This window comes from Chiloscyllium punctatum, chromosome 5 (genome assembly GCF_047496795.1).
Source record: "Chiloscyllium punctatum isolate Juve2018m chromosome 5, sChiPun1.3, whole genome shotgun sequence".
NCBI lineage: Eukaryota > Metazoa > Chordata > Chondrichthyes > Orectolobiformes > Hemiscylliidae > Chiloscyllium > Chiloscyllium punctatum.
Window position 1 is genome coordinate 111,653,674 of NC_092743.1, and position 23,693 is coordinate 111,677,366.

At 40.8% G+C, this 23,693-nt stretch overlaps 1 protein-coding gene across 1 annotated transcript in view; it reads right to left on the bottom strand.

Annotated features, from left to right (window-relative positions):
- Positions 1 to 1,134: 1,134 nt before the first annotated feature.
- Positions 1,135 to 23,693, bottom strand: part of itga9 (integrin, alpha 9) — a 385,198-nt gene continuing 362,639 nt past the window's right edge. The window contains exons 27-28 of the mRNA XM_072571044.1: positions 23,517 to 23,636; positions 1,135 to 11,272 (exon numbers count right to left, since the gene is read on the bottom strand). Of these exons, the coding sequence (XP_072427145.1) occupies positions 11,174 to 11,272; positions 23,517 to 23,636 (219 nt within the window). The 3' untranslated portion in view covers positions 1,135 to 11,173. The remainder of the gene's footprint in view (positions 11,273 to 23,516; positions 23,637 to 23,693) is intronic.

Sequence of the window (23,693 nt, forward strand, 5' to 3'; positions counted from 1 at the left end):
GGGGTACCACTGGAATTAGTGCTTTGATCCCAGTTTTTTGCAATAATAAGTTAGATGAGGAAACCAAATGTACTTTCTCCACTTTTGCAGATGACATAAAGCTGGGCAGGAGGGTGAGCTATGAGGAAGATACCAAGATGCTTCAGTGTGATTTGGGCAAGTTGAGTAAGTGGAAAAATGCATAGCGGCTAAAGTATAATGTGGCTAAATATGGAGGTTTTCTACTTTGACACCAAAAACAGGAAGACAGATTATTAACTGAAAGGTGAATAAATTGGAAAAGGGGGAGGTGCAATGAGACTCAGGAGTCTTTATACACTAGTCGCTAAAAGTAAGTGTGCAGGTGTAATAGGTGGTGAGTGGTATTTTGGCCTTCATACTGGGAGGATTTGAGTACAGGAACACAAATGCCTTGTTGCAATTGTACAGGGCCTTGGTGAGACCACACTTGGAATATTGTGTGCAGTTTTAGCTTCATTATTTGAGCAGTGATTTTCAGACAACAGAGAGAATGCAATGAAGATTTACCAGACTGACTCCAAGCATGATGTGTGAAGAGAGACGGGATTAGTTAGAACTATATTCACTCGCTTTTAGAAGAATGAGAGGAGATTTCATAGAAACCGAAAACAGGACAACACAAGGTAAATGTGGGATGTTCCTGATGACTGGGGAGTCCAGAACTAGCAATTACAATCTAAGGATGTGGAGTAGGCCATGTAGGACTGAGATGAGGAAAAATTATTTCACTGAGAGTGTGGTGAGCCTGTGGAATTCCCCACCATAGAAAGTGGTTGCGGCCAAAACATTGAATCTATTCAAGAAAGAGATCTGTGTCATTCTTAGGGTTAAAGGTATCAAAGGGTACAGGGAGAAATTGGAAATAAGTTGCTAAATTGGATGATCAGATTGAATGGCAGGGCAGACACAAACCCTACTCCTGCTCTGAATTTAGTTTTTTACTTCTATGTTCATACACAGTCTTCCTCAAGGCATCATTGTTGTTTGCAAACGCCTTCCCTCATGGTAAGGAGGAAGACCTAATAAGAGCACTGCCAAACATCCTAAAAGCAAATGGCTGTTTTAATCTACAGAAGGCCAAGAGTTTCAACAACACAAAATGCCAACAGAGTGTTAGTGTGAATTCATTTTTAATAGAAAATTGATGGAAATAATTATAAATATACTTTGGAATGTAACACAGAAAATCAAATCCCAAGTATAATAAACAAACAGTAGTAGCATTTTCTAATCAAGGATAAAATATGAAATACTTAATGGTGATTTGTATGCAGTGCTGTGTGTGCCTATAAGGTAGCTCAACATAATCAGCAACATGTAAACATTCCAAAAGCTACAGGTGAAGCCAATATATCACATCATTCAGACCAGGAAGATCCAGACTGAATTCCTGGTTTCTGCTGAATTAGCTGATCTTACCAAGGTGGCAGTGAGAGGATGACAGCTATCCTTGGCGATTTTAAACATGCCAGGAAAATACATTAGCCAAAATTTCTGCACCTAAAGGCTATTCGGTGACCTCACAAGATATTGCAGATCATTGCAGTCAGGTTTGAAAATCCTCCTGGATGTAGAAATTAAAAGCGTTCATTGGGGAGAAGTGCCAAAAGACTGTTAGCACTCAGGGAATTGTACTCTGCACAAGGTGAAATCTTCTGGAGAGAGGAAGGAAATTCTGAAAACTATTCCCTTAACAAGCAGACGGGTGAGTAGAGATTGATTTACCCAACGATATCATATTATCTATCCCAAATCCTCTGAGAACAGTAAAAAAAAAAATGTTCAAGCAATGTTGAAAATATCAGAATCTCGTCCTGGATTATCAACTGCTAATGGAATCATTTAAACTCAAGAGCTTCAATCCTCCTCGTTACTATGATGCCATTTTATGGGTTCAACTTGACCCCCTTGAAGTAACCTGTGCAGAGATGCTTTGGGGGATAATATGAAACATAACTCATTAACCACTGCCATTTGATGAAGTTGTGTTATTTCCCTGAGCTCATGTCCACAGGCAGTAGTTTGCCACATACACTGATACATTCTTTCCAATTGCACTCATAAATAACAATTACTATACAAAGGTCTCTACTGATCACTTTAGTTAGCATTTCCTATATCCAAAACAGCACAGTCCACTCACAAATAATCTTACACTCATAATAATCCATTAGGGGAAAGGAGGCAGCTGTATGTGATCGAAGTGTGATTAAAAACTGCAACTTCATTAGCTGTAAAACATTTTCATTATTTCCTATGAACCTCTCTATGGATTCTTTTAGAACACAGGGGGAGTGAAATTATTTTACACAAGCAGTCTGGAATAAACTCAAGCTGAAGCAGCTGTCTGTCTTACATCGCACCCAATTTTCACCAACATCAGAGAAAAAGAAATTTGGGTGCTGTTTCAACTTAGTGCCCATTTGCTATGACTCTGTTTTGGTGTTTTCATAGGTCAAATACAATCAAAGTGAAAACTCTCCAAACCTGTTTCTCCAGAGACAAGGAAGGGAATCCAGGTCAACGGGAGTTACAAAGTTTAAAGTTCTTTCTCTGACCTGCACAGCCTTCAGATGTGGCGACACAGCAGCATCCCAAGTTTACTAGATTTACACATATGCTGAGATACGAAATGACCACAAGGAAAACACCTATGAAGAACTTTGTCTGTAAGATGTCCATCTTGCTTTCTAAGATTTTCATTATCTTACAGCTTATATGTTTCTCAATACTGTCAGAAAGATAGGCTGAATGAAAGTAACTTTGAAAACTGGATCACTTCACGAGGTCCTGGTCTTTAGGACTGCACATTAATTAAACAGAATCTGAATTTCTACTGGATCTACTGAAAACTAAGTGGTTGATTGTCATAGTAGTTAGTCAACAACTCCATTACCGTTGTATCATGCAACTACCAGGATGGTAAAGGGAAACCAGACCAACATTAAAGCTTTCACTATTTATCCATTCCTACAAAGTAGAAACTGAAATGCCTTATCTAATGACAATCAGGAAAGATGTATCTTCCATTGATTCCAACAAGAAATCTCCAGATCACAGAATTTACTTCGGCAGTTGGATTATATTATCTATGCAGCAAGTTACCTAAACTGCTAAACTTATTTCTAACCCATCTTTCCAATCTTCCTTAATACAGCATCTGATTTGAGAGGTTGACCATCATTAGCACAACGTGAGTCATGTTATCCCAGATCTATGGCAAATTGTATTTTAGTGAAGGAATCGTTAAATGTTAGAATGGAAATACAGCAAGTAATTAGGAAACCAGGTAGAATGTTATCATTTATTGCATAGGGAATTCAATACACGCATGTGGATGTTACACTTGAAATTGGGTGTGGATAGAACGACATCTGGAGTAATGTGTACAGTAATGGTCTCCTTATTTAAGGAAGGATGTATATGAATTGCAAACAATTGAGTGAAGGTTTACTAAACTAATACTGGCATGGGCATGTTATCTAATGAGTAACCATCGGACAGGACATAATTGTTAGATTTCAGAAGAGCAAAAAAACAACTTAATTGTAACAATAAGGTCTGGAGGGGTCTTCAAAGCTTGAGAGTGGAAAGGTTGTTTTCTCTTGGAAGCAATTCTAGAACTAAAGGCCATTCTTTAAGAAGAAGGGATTATCCATTGAAAACAGTGAGGAGGGCAGGTTTTCTCACAAAGGGTCATGAGATTATGGAACACTCTTCCTCAAAAGGCAGTGGAAGCAGGGTGTTTGAACATATTTAAGGTAGAGGTGGATAGCTTCCTGAGAAGCTACAGGGTGAAAAGTTATCTGGAGTAGTCAGGTGCAAAGAATAAACAGATGAGCCATGATTAGATTACATTACTTACAGTGTGGAAACAGGCTTCTTTTGTAATAGTGGAGTAGGCTCAAGGGTCCTCCACCTGCTGCTAATTTGCATATCCAATAAGAAAAGCATAATTTCTAAAAACTAACTGGGCTGTTGTCAAAACCTAGCATATGGTATGTGAGGGATTAAAGGAGTTAATTTGGCCAATTAAGCTGACTTCCATGCCCATGTATTGAGAGACTGGACATCTCCATATTAAAATGTTCAACTTAATTCTTAAAACTCCTTCATCAAAACTAAGCCTCCTGTCTTAGCACTCGATAAAGCTCTAAGTGATGCTCAGTCAATGATACAATCTTAACGTTAATATATAATGTGTTATATCATTATATTACTCATTTCAGTGTTTTCAAATAACACAAGTTATATATGTGGAAAAGCCGATTTTTAAAATGAATTTACCAATAACTCAAAATGTGATGTTTCAAGCTAAAGTGTGGAATCTCTCTTGAATGATAATCAAGACACAAATTTCCGCCCTAAATCCACAGGGCAGAACTTCCATTTGTTGAATCTCTCACAATATGTTTAAAGTCCAGGGCTAGTCCTGTAATCGCATATTCTCTTTGCAATCAACATCTTACTCCTGATTGTCTCAGCTGTACCCACTGTCAGCATTGGATTGTGGAATTAGTTTACACGTTTGTGGGTGTATTATTTGTACATAGAAGTTAAGCAATTTGTTTAATTATTATAAAAATGGTCGTACCAACTCCATTTCGGGAAGCAGCAAATCATCAAGCAGCATTAATTAGTCGTGGACCATTAGTGCCATTCGATTAAATACAAAGGATCTGATATTTCAGAAAAGCTTAATAATATTTTCATGTCATATTTAGATAGGAGTGAGAATGATAAATTTAGACCACAGATTTAAGGCTCCATTATCTTGAATTATTTGGAATGCACGTGCCATGATCTTTTGGAACTGCATCAATGTCACCAGTTCCTATTTATGTAACCAGAATAAGAAAAAACCATCAGGTCCATAGCTCCTTACCTCTATCATTCTCATTTACTACTTCTCTCTTCCCCATAACATGCAGTAGGGGCAACATATATTGTCAATCATGCACAGATTGAGCAGCATTTAAAATGTGGCACATTGTTCCTGAACAGCATTTCCACTCTCTTGCTTGTTTCTATTTCAAATTAAAATTTAAAGTGCCAGTGTTTATGGGGGAGACAGGTATGATCCCTTGGTTGCAGAAGTCTCTTATTGTCAACAATACTGCAGTGATTGGTGGGCTATAAAAGTATCTGCAGATCAAACAGGGAGGCTCTGCACCATGGTCAAAACTTTAACCTTCCTGTGTTCATTAATAGTATTATATCACTTTCTACACCCTCTCACAACCCTCAGCATCTCCCTCAAACTTCTCCCTGTTCATTAATCCCTCCCTTCACTCATGTTTCTTGTACTTACACATCCACCTCATAGTCAATCCCCTCTAACTCAACAACTGAGGTGCCAAGGTGTCACCAGAGAGCAGTCCCATTCAGCAATGTCAAACTGCAGCTTTCCTCATTTGCTGTCTTAGAAACAAGGGAAATGTTCTTTGTTTCAGGCAGCATCAGCAAACCTTTACACCTAACCATGGTGGCTTGTCTGAGATGGCAAAGGTAATGAAGACTCAAGGGATCCTGAACAAAACCTGGGTTCAGTACAGGAAACCACTCAACAATGTCTATCTATTGGCCAGGGTAAGTGCCAATGTTACAGTGTTGAGGTTTCGCAGCAGGCAATCAAAAATGGGTGTGTGATCAGCCCAGTCAGATGCAATTGAGGCCAAGGTATATCCAAGTTTGGTTTTTCTGTGCACGCGCACAGAATGTGGGACTTCCAGGCCAAGACATAATGGGGCTGCAGACAGACAAGGAGTTTTGTGTCACTTGACAGGTCGCTGACTCTGCACTTTGTCATGAAAGTCCACAGTGGCAGGGAGAAATCAAAGCTATGATAGGGATGGCAATTCTGTGGTTCTTCACCCCTGAGGTGGAACAGGCGATGAAGATTGTGGGAGTGGGGGACACAATCCATTGCAGGTGGTGAGGCTAGATCCACCAGACATACAGAATAAGAAGCATCATCCTGCTGCTGGCATATGAATACAATGTGATAAAAATGAAGCATTCAAACTGTGATGATGCTTAACGTGGCTTTTTTTTTTCTGCTCTATGGGGCATTTCCATGAAAGGTCAGGTCAGAATGTCCAGGCCAACATACCATACCTGCTCCAGGAACTCTACTTCTGGTGAAGATGAAAGCAATCTTCCAGAGGATGCACCATTACACGCTTCATGAGTTTCCAAGAGCTCAAGTTCCACCCAGACATTTCTCAGGTTGGTGACCATTGTGCAAACAGGTCCCAACAGTTGTGACAGCCAAATTCCCTGACATTTGAAAGACCTCGGGAAGCCAGGTCCCTGTTAAGCCTCACACTGACAGTGACCTGGTGATCACAACTAAAGGAAGCCTTCTGGAGATGTAGCAAACAATACGGGGAAAACCTGGCAGTTGTTATGCATAGTTTTCTGTAGAGGATGGAGGAGATGGTCCAACCTATGAGTTCTTAATGTCCCAAGTATGAGAGTGCATGGCTTCCTCCATGCAGACAGCGGAGACCACAATGAACAGCCAACTTGATCAATCAACTCACATCCCTGTGGATCTGCATTCCATCACTCCAATCATGGTCCACCATGGCAGTGGCTAAACTCAAGAGGGTCATAGTACCTGGATATCCTCCCCAGAGCCCATGAGCCTCAGAGCTCTCAGGAGTGAATGGTAGCTGACCCGGGTCATACTCCCAGATCTCCCTAAGAGTTAGTGATATCTTCTCAACCCTTCACCATTGATCCCAGCAGTTCTAGCCAGTAAGACTAAGAGTGGTGTCCAAGTCCCTACACCAGTGCAGAAGACCGCCAATAGACTGGAGTTCTCAAAACATGCCTCTCACACCTCCAAAGGATGGGTTCCACATGCATCACCACAGTGAGCAGAAAGCCTCTACTTCAGCTACTAATCTTGAGATTATGACTACTCCTTGGGAAACGAGCACAGACATGACAGATTCTTCACCTACACAGACCTGCATTGTACAACAGTTCCATGTTCAGAGAGTAAAAGTTTTTTTTTGTTCAAATGCTGTCTCAAGGAGCTCTAATGGCCAGAGGAATGCAGTTGATGATTGGCATGATAGAAAAGAGCTGCAATATGCCCATAAGTTGCCAGTTGCACCCTGGAATCCATTACTGGCAAAGAAATTCAGTGTTGCTAGCACTTTGAGAGCAAATGCCATGGTGTTGCCAAGGAATCCATATGGTCCATATGGCTATATGTTTTGCTGAACTATTCCATTGATATTGATGACCATTTTCTAAGGCATTTCATTTGGCATTGCCTGTCTGACATCTGCAGGTCATTATACCTTGTCCTGAGGATTGGGTTATATGCCACTGCCTATTTTAAATGAAGTCTTTGATGGATGGCTGCTTCCTGCTGTCACTGTGAGCTCAGTTGTTGATGGTAAGAACTCACCTTTGTTACAATATTTCCTCTGCGTCTGAGGTTAAATGATTATTGGGTAAATGAGACCCATGTATATTACAGTGATTGCACTGTGCTCGGAGGGCAGACAGTGAGGTGAGAACATGTTTATCCACCAGTTCTCATCCGCAGAACTAATGTGCACTGAATGTCTTAAATCTTCATGTTGCGCCATACCGAGAACACCATTCAAACACTGATATCCTTCCAAGATCTGCAATCTTGGCATTCTTGCATGGACTTGAAGTGACCCTGAAAAGATGACACCTGATTCTCTAGCTTCCAATGCTTTTTGTCATCTTCACAATTTCCCCTATCACCCTTGACCCACCTGACATAACTTTGCAATATCTCTCTGTAACCTCTGAACAAGTTCTCTGTTGCTGTGGACCCTATCACTAATGACATGACCACACCATTTCTCACCCTTCATGCTTGCATTCGTTGTTGAGTTGACCATTTAAACCAATAACCCTCTCATTATCATCCTTACTGTATTCATTCATTCCCAACCATGACACTGAACCTGCTCTCTTACCGAATTCAACTGCCTCATGACTGTGACTATTCCCTTCATCATCCAACACCTTCAATTTGATTTACAGGATTCCAATGTTCACTACTCCAACCTTGCCCTTTTGTACTCATTCACCTCACTCATCTGAGTGTAACCAATCCACCCTGACCAGTATGAACCAACCCTGAAGCTAGGTCCTCCCTTTCTCCTATCTTCATGTACCCAAACCCTTACCTTTCAACACTCCTCACCCCTAATGTGTTCTTGCTGGGTCTGATCCTGGTGTTACATATCCACGGCACAGTAGCCCCTCCCTGTATCAGTGTTCAAGAAAAAAAATATCAACCTCAGGCACAACTGCACAAAGCCAAATAATGAAGCACCTTTTAAATAATTGTGAACCAGGAACCACGAGACTCTTGACATGATCTTGGGGGGAGGATATAATTTTAAAACATTTCAACATGATGAATATTCATTGGCTGCTAATGTATTACTAATGGCAAACCCTCACAGGTCAGTATGAGACCTGTCCTGTCACAAACACATCACTGACTTTATCTCTGTATCTCAACCCACCAGCAGGAAATCAAACCTTTGGCTCCCACTGAATTGAATCACCTCGTTCACCTTAATTTCCCATTCCTGCATCTTCCAGAAAATCCCAAATTTGGTTCTACTCAAGAAAATTCAACTTCCAAACCTGTGCCTGCATCTCAGCTGCTGTGCTGCACCCTTCAATTTCCCATAACGTGTCCAAGTCTTTACTATCAGTAAAAATACTGAAACACTGAACAAATGCGTGAGCAGCACGATCTCAGTTACCATTCATAGATCCCATCTCATCTTTCCGTGCAGCTTCACAAGCAAAATACTGATCCGGCAGCTGTCCCCTCATGTTGCTGTTATAGGTAATGATTGTTGCAACATTACTGACAGATGAGCAGTTCGAAGGAATGTTGCCTGTAGTTTTACATTCGGTCAATCTATTACCATCGATTTCACTCCAAAAGGACATAAGAAAAAGGAGCAGGAGTAGACCATCTGGCCTCTCAAGCCTGCTCTACTATCCAATAAAATCATGGCTGCTCTTATTCGTGGAGTCAGCTCCACTTACCCGCCTGCTCACCGTAACCCTTAATTCCTTTATTGTTCAAAAATCTATTGTCTTAAAAACATTCAATGAGGGAGCCTCAACTGCTTCACTGGGCAGGGAATTCCACAGATTCACAACACTTGAGGTGAAGAAGTTCCTCCTCAGCTCAGTCCTAAATCTGCTCCCCTTTATTTTGAGATTATGCCACCTAGTTCCGGTTTTACCCACCAGCAGAAACAACCTCCCTGCTTCTATCTTTCCAGAACCATTCTGATGCATTCAGTGACCAGAGAGTCTCACAATCCAAGTCTTTCAAACCTTACAACCATAATCAATTTAATTCCTTTTTGAGTATTCAAGGGAAATGAGTTCCTCTAAATATTCAACTTGCAATACATTTTGTTGACTCTGCGGTCTCATTATTTTGACTGAGTTCGATGAGGCTCAGTCAGCAGCAGATTGGATGACAGATCAATCCCTTTATGAGACCAATGTGATAGTCTGACACTGGAAATATCACAGAAATTACTCTTATCAATAACACAAGCTTGCAGAATGCAATGTAGAAAAAAAGGAACTGAATAGCCCACTAAAATAACTTAATAATAAAACCTTACGTTTTATGTTGGCAACATAGTAAACGTCCACACACTTGAGTCGCAATGTTTCAGTTCTGCTCTCACTGGTGTCACATTTTCTATAACGCACCAGCCTAAGGAATCTTTTTATACAATAAGGTCAACGGAAATGCCAAAGTTTAACAAATCAAATTAAAGATCAGATTTAACTGCTCGGTAACGGAGGGATTAATGGACAATAACACAATCAGGTAACATGCACAATTGTTAATGATATTCCTTTAAATTATCTTATCACCTGAAAATACTTTGTTTTCCATCAGCTCTGCTATTAACAGGCACTTTGGGCTCGGCTCTCTTCCATTTCATTCCTAAACTCTCCCATCAAACTCTCTCTTCCCTCTTTCTGAAGCCTTTTTGAACTTCACCTTTTTGGCTGTGCTTTAAGCTTCAATTTTTTGCTTTCTCCTTTTTTTTATAAACCTCATTCTGCAAAGAATTCTAGAAATGGTTTTGCAAGTAAGGAATATTCTAGGCTCTTGCTATACCTATCTGCATTCTTTTATTTCCCTTATCTCTGTTCTCCCACTTGTCCTGAATGGATTGAGTGCTTCCCACAGATATTACTTGACTCCAGTACCCCAGACAACTGGTTGTTATTTTATTCTGAGCCTTGGTGATTGAACATCAGTAGGGTATTCAACTGCTGGCGATAATTATACATAGGCTTGATGCTATCCCAATCAAACATGCACAAATGGTAAAATATCACTGGAGTTACTGGATAGAAATCTGGCATAGAAACTCTGGCCTAATCCAGGAGACTAAGCCTCTGCTAATCCCCACAATACTCACCAGATTGAAAGTTTTGCACATATAGTATTGAACATTGCGTGGTCATTGTTTCAGACAGTAGATAATGGAAAGTAGCTTGCTGCAAAGTGCAAAGGATATACAGTACTGAAAGGGTTAAATAACTCTGCATGTGGTCATGAATCTTCATTATCAAGGTTGACCTTACTGCAAAGACCTTTAGGTAAAATTGCTCCTTCATTAACTTGTCGTCACTCAAGTCTGAGCAAGACATCAGTGCAGTGAGTGTAATATAGAAATGGATAAGAGTAATTTACATTTGGATAAAAATATAAAGGAATAAACATTTTGGACAAACATGTTCTTCTCTTATAAAAATATCTGTTTCTCTTGACTGAACACACAAAGAGATTTCAATCCCCTGAGGGTTGTACTGTTGTAAATCCCATTCTCCTCCATCTCGAGTCTGTGTTCTTCACAGCACTTTGCTTGCTATAGTTCATTGGTGAGCTTTAAAGGAAGTCTAAGCACCACAGAACATATTTTCTGTCTGCAATGCCTGCCTTAGGAATGCTTCCAGCTGCTGAATTACACGTGTACACAATCATCAGATCTCCGAAAAATCTGGAGAAGAATTCCCTCTTCCACATATGGAAGACTCTGGAGCAGGGTCAATTGGCTGTCTGATACATGCCATTCAATTAGCTGACAGCTCACTGGTCTTTTTGCACCCAGTCCCAACTTTCTTCACTGTCCTTCCTGTTCTTCTCAGCTTCAATGATTTCTTTGTACCTTCGCCGAAAGAAGCCCATCTGGACAAAACAGAAAAGTGGAATCAATAAGGGTCCAAGATGATTGCACACAGTCTTGAAAAAGTTTACACCAGTTCAGTTGTGACAAATCTTATTACAACCAGTCAATCATGAAATATTTTGCTTTTTGTGGTGACTCATTCTTGGAGGTAGGTTGTAATTCATCAGCATGAGCTCAATCATAATGAAGGGGCAGCTGGTGTACTAGTGCTGGCATAGGACTCTCCTAGCTCCTCCCACTCCAAACCAATAAACCCTCTTGACATCACCAGAAGGAAGTCATTCCTTAAAACAAGGCAAGTTGAGATAGCCCTGAGAATTAAAAGGTGAAGGCATTGTCAGAATTGTGTTTAAAACGATTATAAATGGAACCAATTTCTGCATACACTTCTGACAGATAAACTCAATTTCAGAGCAGATTAGTGGAATCTGACAGCCGGAATGGTCCCATGTGGCATGGGTTTGAACTCAGGTCTCAGCCACCATGATGTGAAAAGTATAAACCTGTTGACAATTCAATAAAAGTTGACAATACAAGAAATATAGAAGAGGTGATATGTCAAGTGGAAACATTCACTTGATAGCAATTGGTAGCAGGAGCTTCGGACATAAATGCAGAGTGTTAAAATACACATGCATAAGATCCATGACAAATATCAAACTTAGCTGTGGGAGAATATGAACAGATATCACAAAAAAACAGATACCGTCCCATTAGTCAGTACTGACGTGAATCATCTCAATGATTGTCATAATAGAGAAAAAAGTCATGAACATCATTTTCAATGAAAGAATCTTAATAAAGTCTCGATTAAACCCTGAAGGGACCTCAGACTATGGTGTTTTTGCGGTAAGTTTGAACAGACTAACTTTCAGTCTGAATTTCCTCATCCAATAGGGAGTGATTCTTAACAGAAACTCTAGTCAAGGAATCTATTTTCTGATCGACTCCAATTTCAAAATAGCTCACCACTACAAGTGTTCAATCTCATGTTCTTTTTCATCTGGGCTTTGTACTCATTCACTGAAGATCATTTACAACTCAACGTGGCATTGATTAACTTCACTGGCTGTGCTGAAAAGTAAAGGGCACAGGGAACCTTCCACACGCATAATAAGTGTCTCCGTTTCCACCAGTTTGTTCTCTAGGCCTGATATTCCTTGCTTTGATCTTTTTAGCAAAACTTCAAGTCTTTGACGGCATTCACAGGAGTAGAGGACAGAAGACAACCTCGGCAGTCCTTTTGGCCAGAAACAGAAACCAGACCCCAGCAGTTAAGCCGCTCTGACATCTGGACTCTTGACTTCTAGAGGGAAACGTGATCCCAGCTTAAAGCAAAGTCTGCAAACCTAACAATTTTCATGGTCTGAACAATTTTTTGTTATTTCCGCCAATACCTATTCGATCATAAATAGCTATTGCCATAAATATTACTACAACTATAAAAGAATAATCAAAGTCCAGTGCCACCGATATTGTTGGTTGGTAAAACCATTAACTCTTTAATGATTGGGGAAACGTGTCTAGCAGTGTTATCTTAATTTGTGGAGAAATGACGATTTCCTCCTTCTGTTTAAAGACATTGAACTCTCATGTCATTTTCTGATCACATTTCCCTGTTTTGAGTCGTTTTCAAGTGTAACTTTCTGGCTTTCTACTTAAATCATAAAATTATCCCTTACACAGAAGAAAATCTATTAAAAGCTGGAAATCCAAAATGAGAAACAGGAAATACTGGGAAATGCATAACAGGGAAGCCAGCACTTGAAGCAGAAAAAATAATTTGCATATCCTCAGGATATCCCCAGTAATTTGCAATCAACAAAGTGCCTTTAGGAAAGACTGCAGTCAAAAATGTACACATCAAAATATCATAAGCAACAATTTGCAAGCTCAGCAAGTAACTTGCTATTAATTGAGAAATAATTTCAGTTGTTCGTCAAAGGACAGATCAATGTTTTATTAATGCAAGTTTGCAACTCAAACATTGACCTTCATGTGCTGAACAATTTGCTGCACATTTCAAACAGTTTGTTTTTAACCTAAAGTGTGCTTTATTGAATTTAAGAAGACTGGCAGAGCAATCAATACCAGGATTCCGGAGTGCAGAACATGAATTTGGTAATGCGATAGCAAATGGTCAACATATAATGATATCTTAACTGAAATGCAACAACAGCAACTTTTAGATTGGCCTTCCGCATCTCTTCAGATTCTGATGACCAAATGCAGCAAGACCAGGACAATATCCATACTTGGACTGACAAGTAACATTTGCACCACATAAATGCCAGCTATGACCATCCCCAGCAAGAGGGACTCTAACCATCACCCCTTGACATTCACTGGCTCTATCATTGCTGAATCCCCTATCATTTGGAGATGCAGGTGTTGGACTGGGGTGTACAACATTAAAAATCACAACACCAGGTTATCGTCCAACAGATTTAGTTGGAAGTACATTATTTGACACAACCACCTGATGAATGAGCAGCACTCTGAAAGCTAGTGCTACCAAATAAACCTGTTGGCCTATAACCCGGTGTTTGTGATTTTCATCCCCCATCATTAACATCCTTGGGGTTATTACTGACAAGAATTGGAACAGAACCAGACATGTTAACCAAGAAGAACCAAAGACTGCAGATGCTGGAAATCAGAAAAAAAGTCAGAAATTGCTGGAAATACACAGCCGGTCAGGCAGCACCTGTAGACAGAAAGCAGAGTTAATGTTTCCAATCCAGTGACATTGACCATTGAAAAGTCATATTAATACTGTGCCTACAATCCTGCAATGAGTAACACAGACAGATAGAAGCGATGAGGAATTTGCAACAGCAACAGTATGTGATGGATGGCAGTTATAGAAAGGGGGGGAAAGTCTCAGATACAGTCACATAGATGGGTTAACTCCAGGAAGGGTAAGAGAGGTAGGCACCTAGAGCAGGAGTCTTTTGTGGATATACCCATTTCAAACAGGTATCCTGTTTTGGAAAACGTAGGGGGTCATGGATTCTCTGGGGAACGTAGCACAAACAGCCAAGTTTCTGGCATTGAGACTGGCCCGAATGCAATGAGGGGTACGTCTGATTTCAAGAGATCAATTGTGTTAGGGGATTCTGTAGTCAGAGGTACAGACAGACGTTTCTGTGGCCAGCAGAGACAAAGCATAATGGTGTGTTTTTTCCCTGGTGCCAGGATCAAGGATGTCTCAGAGAGGGTGCAGAATGTTCTCACGGGGGAGAAGGGCCAGCAGGAGGTCAATGTCCACATTGGAACCAACAGTATTGGAAGGGAAAAGATTGAGACTCTGAAGGGAGATTACAGAGAGTTAGGTAGAAATTTAAAAAGGAGGTCCTCAAGGGTAGTAATATCTGGATTACTCCCAGTGCTACGAGCTAGTGAGGGCAGGAATACGAGGATAGAGCAGATGGATGCATGGCTGAGGAGCTGGTGTATGGGAGAAGGATTCACACTTTTGGATCATTGGAATCTCTTTTGGGGTAGAAGTGACCTGAACAAGAAGGACAGATTGCACCTAAATTGGAAGGGGACTAATATACTGGCAGGGAAATTTGCGAGAACTGCTTGGGAGGATTTAAACCAGTAAGGTGGGGGGGGTGTGGGACACAGGGAGATAGTGAGGAAAGAGATCGATCTGAGACGGGTACAGCTGAGAACAGAAGTGAGTCAAACAGTCAGGGCAGGCAGGGACAAGGTAGGACTAGTAAATTAAACTGCATTTATTTCAATGCAAGGGGCCTAACAGGAAGGCAGATGAACTCAGGGCATGGTTAGGAACATGGGACTGGGATATCATAGCAATTACAGAAACATGGCTCAGGGATGGGCAGGACTGGCAGCTGAATGTTCCAGGATACAAATGCTACAGGAAGGATAGAAAGGGAGGCAAAAGAGGAGGGGGAATGGTATTTTTGATTAGGGATAGCATTACAGCTGTGCTGAGGGAGGATATTCCTTGAAATACATCCAGGAAAGCTATTTGGGTGGAAATGAGAAATAAGAAAGGGATGATCACCTTATTGGGATTGTATTATAGACCCCTCAATAGTCAGAGGGAAATTGAGAAACAAACTTGTAAGGAGATCTCAGCTATCTGTAAGAATAATAGGGTAGTTTTGGTAGGGGATTTCAACTTCCAAACATCGACTGGGACTGCCATAGTGTTAAAGGTTTAGATGGAGAGGAATTTCTTAAGTGTGTACAAGACAATTTTCTGATTCAGTATGTGGATGTACCTACAAGAGAAGGTGCAAAACTTGACCTACTCTTGGGAAATAAGGCAGGGCAGGTGACTGAGGTGTCAATGGGGGAGCACTTTGGGGCCAGCGACCATAATTCTATTCGTTTTAAAATAGTGATGGAAAAGGATAGACCAGATCTAAAAGTTGAAGTTTGAAAATGGAGAAAGGCCAATTTTGACGGTTTTAGGCAAGAAATGTCAAAAGCTGATTGGAGGCAGATGTTCGCAGGTAAAGGGACGGCTGGAAAATGGAAAGCCTTCAGAAATGAGATAACAAGAATCCAGAGAAAGTATATTCCTGTCAGGGTGAAAGGGAAGGCTGGTAGGTATAGGGAATGCTGGATGACTAAAGAAATTGAGGGTTTGGTTAAGAAAAAGAAGGAAGCATATGTCAGGTATAGACAGGATAGATCAAGTGAATCCTTAGAAGAGTACAAAGAAAGTAGGAGTATACTTAAGAGGGAAATCAGGAGAGCAATATGGGGACATGAGATAGCTTTGGCAAATAGAAGTAAGGAGAATCCAAAGGGGTTTTACAAATATATTAAGGACAAAAGGGTAACTCGGGAGAGAATAGGGCCCCTCAAAGATCAGCAAGGCGGCCTTTGTGTGGAGCCACAGAAAATGGGGGAGATACTAAATGAATATTTTGCATCAGTATTTACTGTGGAAAAGGATATGGAAGATAGGTAGGGAAATAGACATCTTGCAAAATGTCCAAATTATAGAGGAAGAAGTGCTGGATGTCTTGAAACGGTTAAAAGTGGATAAATCCCCAGGACCTGATCAGGTGTACCCGAGAACTCTGTGGGAAGCTAGAGAAGTGATTGCTGGGCCTCTTGCTGAGATATTTGTATCACCCATAGTCACAGGTAAGGTGCCGGAAGACTGGAGGTTGGTAAACGCGGTGCCACTGTTTAAGAGGAGCGGTTAAGACAAGCCAGGGAACGATAGCCCAGTGAGCCTGACCTCGGTGGTGGGCAAGTTGTTGGAGGGAATCCTGAGGGACAGGATGTACATGTATTTGGAAAGGGAAGGACTGATTCGGGATAGTCAACATGGATTTGTGTGTGGGAAATCATGTCTCACAAACTTGATTGAGTTTTTTGAAGAAGTAACAAAGAAGATTGATGAGGGCAGAGCAGTAGATGTTATTTTTCTGGATTTCAGTAAGGCGTTTGACAAGGTTCCCCATGGGAGACTGATTAGCAAGTTTAGATCTCATGGAATACAAGGAGAACTAGCCATTTGGATACAGAACTGGCTCAAAGGTAGAAGACAGAGGGTAGTGGTGGAGGGTTGTTTTTCAGACTGGAGGCCTGTGACCAGTGGAGTGCCACAAGGATTGGTGCTGGGCCCTCGACTTTTTGTCATTTACATAAATGATTTGGATGCGAGCATAAGAGGTACAGTTAGTAAGTTTGCAGATGACACCAAAATTGGAGGTGTCGTGGACAGCGAAGAAGGTTACCTCAGATTACAACAGGATCTGGACCAGATGGGCCAACGGGCTGAGAAGTGGCAGGTGGAGTTTAATTCAGATAAATGCGAGGTGCTGCATTTTGAGAAAGCAAATCTTAGCAGGATTTATACACTGAATGGTAAGGTTCTAGGGAGTGTTGCTGAACAAAGAGTACAGGTTCATAGCTCCTTGAAAGTGGAGTCACAGGTAGATAGGATAGTGAAGGCGGCGTTTGGTATGCTTTCCTTTATTGGTCAGAGTGTTGAGTACAGGAGTTGGGAGGTCATTTTGCGGCTGTACAGGACATTGGTTAGGCCACTGTTGGAATATTGCGTGCAATTCTGGTCTCCTTCCTATCAGAAAGATGTTGTGAAACATGAAAGGGTTCAGAAAAGAATGTTGCCAGGGTTGGAGGATTTGAGCTATAGGGAGAGGCTGGGGCTGTTTTCCCTGGAGCGTCAGAGGCTGAGGGGTGACCTTATAGAGGTTTACAAAATTATGAGGGGCATGGATAGGATAAATCGGCAAAGTCTTTTCCCTGGGGCCGGGGAGTCCAGAACAAGAGGGCATAGGTTTAGGGTGAGAGGGGAAATACATAAAAGAGACCTAAGTGGCAACTTTTTCACACAGAGGGTGGTACGTGTATGGAATGAGCTGCCAGAGGATGTGGTGGAGGCTGGTACAATTGCAATATTTAAGAGGCATTTGGATGGGTACATGAATAGGAAGGGTTTGGAGGGATATGGGCCGGGCGCTGGCAGGTGAGACTAGATTGGATTGGGATATCTGGTCGGCATGGACGGTGGGACCGAAGGGTCTGTTTCCATGCTGTACATCTCTACAACTCTATGACCACCTGACTCCCCAAAAGTTATCCACCATCTATACTGCAAATCAGGAATGTGAAGGAATATTTGCCACTTGTCTAAAGAGGAAGACACCACTCCAGAAGTTCAGCACCATTCAGGAAAAACAGCCTATTTGAATCTCACCTCAAGTTTTCCATAAAACATTCACTCTCACCACCACCGTGCTGAGTGGCAGAAATGGTACTCTGCACTGTTGGAGCTCACCAAAGCTCCTGAGACAATATTTCCCAAACCTGCAACCTCTGCCACACAGAAGGACAAGAGCAGCAGATACTAACACAACAACAGCACCTACAAGTTTTCTCCCAAACTACTCATCATCCAGAATTGGAAGTACATCATAACTCTTCGGCTGTGGCTGGGTCAAAAACCTGGATCTAATTCAGTCACAGTATTGTTACAGTACCTTAAACCACAATGACTGTTGTGATTCAAGATTCTGTTTGACTGAGGTATTGCCAAGGTGAATACACTCGAGAACAAATAGCCCTGTGCTTTTGTTTAACTAAAATATATCACCTAAATATACTTCTTTCCTGTCGAGGACAGGCGTCTGCATTTGGGAAGCTTCTAATGTATGTAAAAGAGGTACATTGTGAGCCATACTGACAATCTTGAACTGGTTTTAATGTTTGATTTTCTCAGAGGTGATAACTTAAATTGTTTTCAAAAAGGTCATTTATATTTTAACACACTGCCTGATTGTGGTGAACATGCCAGATTTAGTGTTTAACATTAAACAAATGAGTTTGTGTGGAAATCCAAGGGAAACAGCAGATTTCCAAATGGGTGTAAGGTTGGTTGTTCACCAGAATTGACAAGTACATCCAAACCAGAAATCTGGCCCTGCTTAACATGGAGCAAGACTAACTGACCATACGTGTTACATGTTTCCACTCAATAATTCTGAAAGATTTAAATTCATGAGATTCACATTCATGTATGGGGGCAAGAGCCTCCCTCAATTGTTCATCTTCAGTGTCCTACAGCTGAAGGGGAAAAATCAGCAGCAACATCTCTGGTTGTCCCAATTCTTCAAACTTGCCATCAATCATCACCCAGTAAATATTCAATCAGGAACAACAAGATTGGTCATAGTTGTCCAAGACTTCCACATGTGTTGACAAACCATTGATTCCATTTTGATTAGATTCCCTACAGTGTGGAAACAGGCCCTTCAGTCCAACAAGACCACACCGACCCTCCGAAGGGTAACCCACCCAGACCCATTTCCTCTGACTAACGCACCTAACACTATGGGCAACTTAGTGTGACTAATGCACATCTTTGGACTGCGGGAGGATACTGGAGCACCAGGAGGAAACCCACGCAGATACGAGGAGAATGTGCAAACACCACACAGTCACTCGAGACGGGAATTGTCTCTGGCGCCGCAACAATGCTAACCACTGAGCCACTGTGCCACCCTAATTGTAAGCCAAGCAAGTCTATTATATCAGGTGGGAGCCGACTCCTCCTCTTCAGTCCCAAGTCTATAAAAGTAAATGGTTCAGTGAGTTTACTGTCCCCATTGCGTGAAATGAAACTCATGAATCAAGGCCTCTTGGGATTACCAATGTCTCTTAAAATCTCTCATTCTGAAGGATAATCCTTGGTTTTTACCTCTCGGGACTGTCTGATACAATAATCAAACAATGTCAAACACTGTACCATCTCATTGTTATCACTTATCAATTCACTTATCTACTTGGCAGAAACTTGATTGTGTGGAGTTTCACCAAGGACAGTCATCTTTCAACAAGCTGATGGCATCTGTCTGGAAATAGAGACTTTGTTTTCTAATGCCACTCTGGTTGAGAATTCACTCACTAAAATGAAATGTGGAGGTGTTGGTGTTGGACTGGGGTGGACAAAGTTACAAATCACACAACACCAGATTATAGTCCAACTATAGTACTTCCAAATAACCTGTTGGACTATTACCTGATGTTGTGTGACTTTTAACTTCACTAAAATGTGTCACACCATGCAATTGTTTGTCAAGGTAAAGTTGCTGCAGTTCTACTGGACCACACAGCTGCTCTCTAATTAGAAAGAGATGACTGGTGGTGGTTTAACTTGAGGGTCACCATGCCTCTTGCAAGGGGAGAAGTTGAGAAGGTAGGGCGTTCATGGTAACTTCAGTTATTGTGGGAATTGAATGCACGCTGTTGGCGTTACTCTGCATCCCAAATCAGCCATGCAGCCAATTGAGCTAACCGACCCCCAATAGTGCTTTACCTGCCTTGAATAAAAGCAAAATACTACAGATGCTGGAAATTTGAAACAAACACAGAATACTGGAGAAACGCAGCATTTTTTTTAATGGAGAGAGGAACAGAGTTAACGTTCTGACTCTGATAAAACTCTTCAGAACTTAAAGGTGCAGGAATTCTTTTTTATATACACACTATTGACAGAGATGGTAGAGGAAGTACACAGCCTCTCCTTTTCACAAGGAATTCATTCTTTATTGAAATGCTCTTCTCCAATCTTAATAACTCTGATTCTTAATGGTCCAATATGCATTCTCTTCTCCAGAAGATATCAATTTCTTGATGGCTCATTTCTTTTTACTGAAACCTTTGAGTGGCCTTTGTGCATGAGAGTTTTAGTAGTGTGTGAGAAAGACATTTGGCTAAGGAATGCATCATTGCCATGTTCCTCTTTGCTTGATATCCATATGCTCATTGTTCAAACAGTGGTAGCCAAGTAGCAATCAGGATTGGGTTGTTTTTCTGTGCCATTATTTTGTCGACTGAATACTGCTACCACAATTTTCTGTACAGATCAAATCTAATTTACTTCTAATACTTTACTGTAATTTGAAGGTAAATTTAAAAAATGGGGACTGCAGAGAGAACTTATCAGAGGATAAAATCATGAAACATAGCTCCCAGCACAACATTCTGAAGAGATAGTGAGACAGTTGTGGCATTGATCATTGCTCCTTGACTACTGGGGAGACACTTCACGAGATTCTGCCCTCAGAAGAACCTTCCTCCATTGACTGTCCTTACTGAGTAATTATTGTACAAATTACTAGTCCTAATGGCACAAACTAGAAACACAGGCTGCCAATAACTTTAAGACTATTATTTTGAACCAAAATTTTCAAATTAAATTGTCAAGGCTCCCTGCCAACAGTTTGGGTTGTTAAAATTCCTCCCATTTGATGCAATTCCCATCATTCTCTACACTGTAATGGGCAGGCAACTAGAGGCACTGTACCCTGCAATTTCCAAGTTCCTGCAGTCATCAGCAAGCTTTCACATTTGTATGTGAACCTCAGTTAGTTAAGTTTAAGGATTTTACATGAACAAACAGTCAAAACTCCTCAGAGCACCTTCTGTCCAACAAAGAAAACTACTTAGGTCAGTGAGAGTCTGTTACTGATTGGTTTAAGAGTCTGAATAACTTTGCAAACTAATTCAGTCAGATTTCAGTCCAGATGGCCTGCTAGTTAACTGAACAGAGTTGAGAACAACTGATTTATTTCTGAAGGAATCATCCTGAGGCAAACATTTATGAAGACGACAAGAGTTTTCACTATGAACCTAACAGTTATTCTAGTACAAAGAATAAATGTTCTTATCCACTGTAATATAAAATAACCTTTTAAAATGTTTTAATATTGTATGGTTGATGGCCATGATTGCATCAAATCTTCCTCACAAGCTTGCACTTTTTACTGTTTAACAAAACTGAGTGAACAAAGTTCCAATTGAAGATTAGTGTGTATACTAGGAGAACAGGAAAATAAATCAATGCTAAGCTGCTTAGATACAAAAGTATATATTTACATCTACTTGCATGATTATTATTAAAATACATTTTTCTGCACCTTTGAGAGTCATTAGGCACTGGACAAACAATCTTCTGCAAGTCAGATTTAAATTTACCTTTGTTCAACAATGTAAATACTCCAGTTGCTTTCTGTAGAATCTTAACTGATAAGCAAGTGGAGATTTATTTTCCCATTGGTTGCTAGCCAGCAGTTTATCACTTGCAAAAGTAAATTTTTGAAATATTACTGAACTAATACAGCTGACAAATTCCCATTAATACAATCCTGGATCAGTGCCACAATTATCAGGACTAAAAAAACACAGCATTATAAAAGAGTTAAGATGTATACTGATACTAACCACCTGAGGGTATTAGTTTCAGGGTTGCATGGTACAACATTCCTTAGGCATGGGAACAGCAACACAAATCACTTGAGGTTAAAAGTGCAAGCAGTAATCAAAGATGGAAAACTGATGAATTTGTGAATGCTGACTACAGAAGGGTAGGCACTTTCTATTCAAGAAAACGCAAGGAAAACACAAGCCAACACTGTTTTCATCTCAAGTGAGGAACAGAAAACAACGAGAAATACTACAAACAAGAGAATGAAATTATCAAATTATTTGAGGTCATCAGTCCAATAAACAGAACACTGTTGCTGCTTTCTGCTGTTGAAGTTTCAATAATGTCAGATATTCAACCATTTTACCTTATATGGATATGACCCAAAAGCGTCCTAATGATAATTGCAAATATTGTATTATTGCTAACATGTTGGCTCAGAGAAGACACAGACTCTCAGACATGTCACTCTGTTTCTTACTCCACAGATGCTGCCAGACCTGTTGAGTTTTTCCAGTTTTTGTTTCTGATTTCCAGCATCTGCAATTCTTTACTTTTATGTTGGTCTGGAGCTTCTGCTCAGGTCTAATTCATCCAAAATTGGCTAAACTAGCACAAAGATTAAGGAGTTCAACACAATGCCAACACAAATTATGTTCAGCACAAGTAGAATATCGATGTTTTTACATTGGCTTAATGAAGGATTATGCTGGAAATTGAAAGCCACACCGAGGTGGTCTTGCTTGGTGATAAGGGCTCTGTTGAAGGAGCTTTGCCATATGTAGATGTTTCACACTGTTGCCTCTGTGCACCCGTGATGAAGATATGTACATTTATATTGATGGATAGGATGCCAGGCAAGTGGAGTGCTCTGGCCTGGACAGTGTGAACTCTGGAAGATTTGCAAGCTTACTTCCACTCATGCACCTCTCACATTGGATGTTGCTCATCCAATGGTCCACTAAGGTCATTTCTCTCCCTCATTAGCTGAAGACAGGTTTACAATGAAATTATCAGCAGTAAATGCAGGAGAGAAGTGGCCTGTGATTGGACAGATAGCTCTCCAGCAAATTTCAAACTAACTTGCCTGTGTGTTTTGATCATGGCCTGATGGACCTCATGCACAGCCCTTACAGGCCACATTCTATCACACAGTTGCCTGCTGAGAAAGCCTGGGTTAAATGAATGGATAGAAAATCAGGTAGTTCTGATTCAGGAAGCAACCCCATAGTTTAGAAGTCTGTTCAAGTTAGTGAGTAATTGCACAATTTTGTGATAATGGCCTGGAGCAATATTTGCACGGAGGACAAATGTCTCTGGAAATCCTAACTCTGTCTACCTGCAGAGGTCATTTCTACGTTGTCGAACCAATCTATGTGTTGAAGTTGTAGGAAGTATTTAAATGAACAGATAGTCCATCAAATTTAGTGTGTCCACACTGGAAAGAAAAAGAAAAGGCAAAGTTCTGCTTCCACTGAAAAATCTAAGATAGTCTGAGAAACCACAGGGCCAGTTACCTTCCAAAGCAAGACTGCGAGTAACAGGAAAATGAGGATTCCCACAAAAAGGCTGATGGCGATGATCCATCCCACAACGTAACCACGAGGCTCCAGGTTGTGTAAGGCTTCAAACACCACCTAGACAGAAACGGAAGCTGGGTTACACGCCAGGATTCAGAGTTACCAACTGACCAG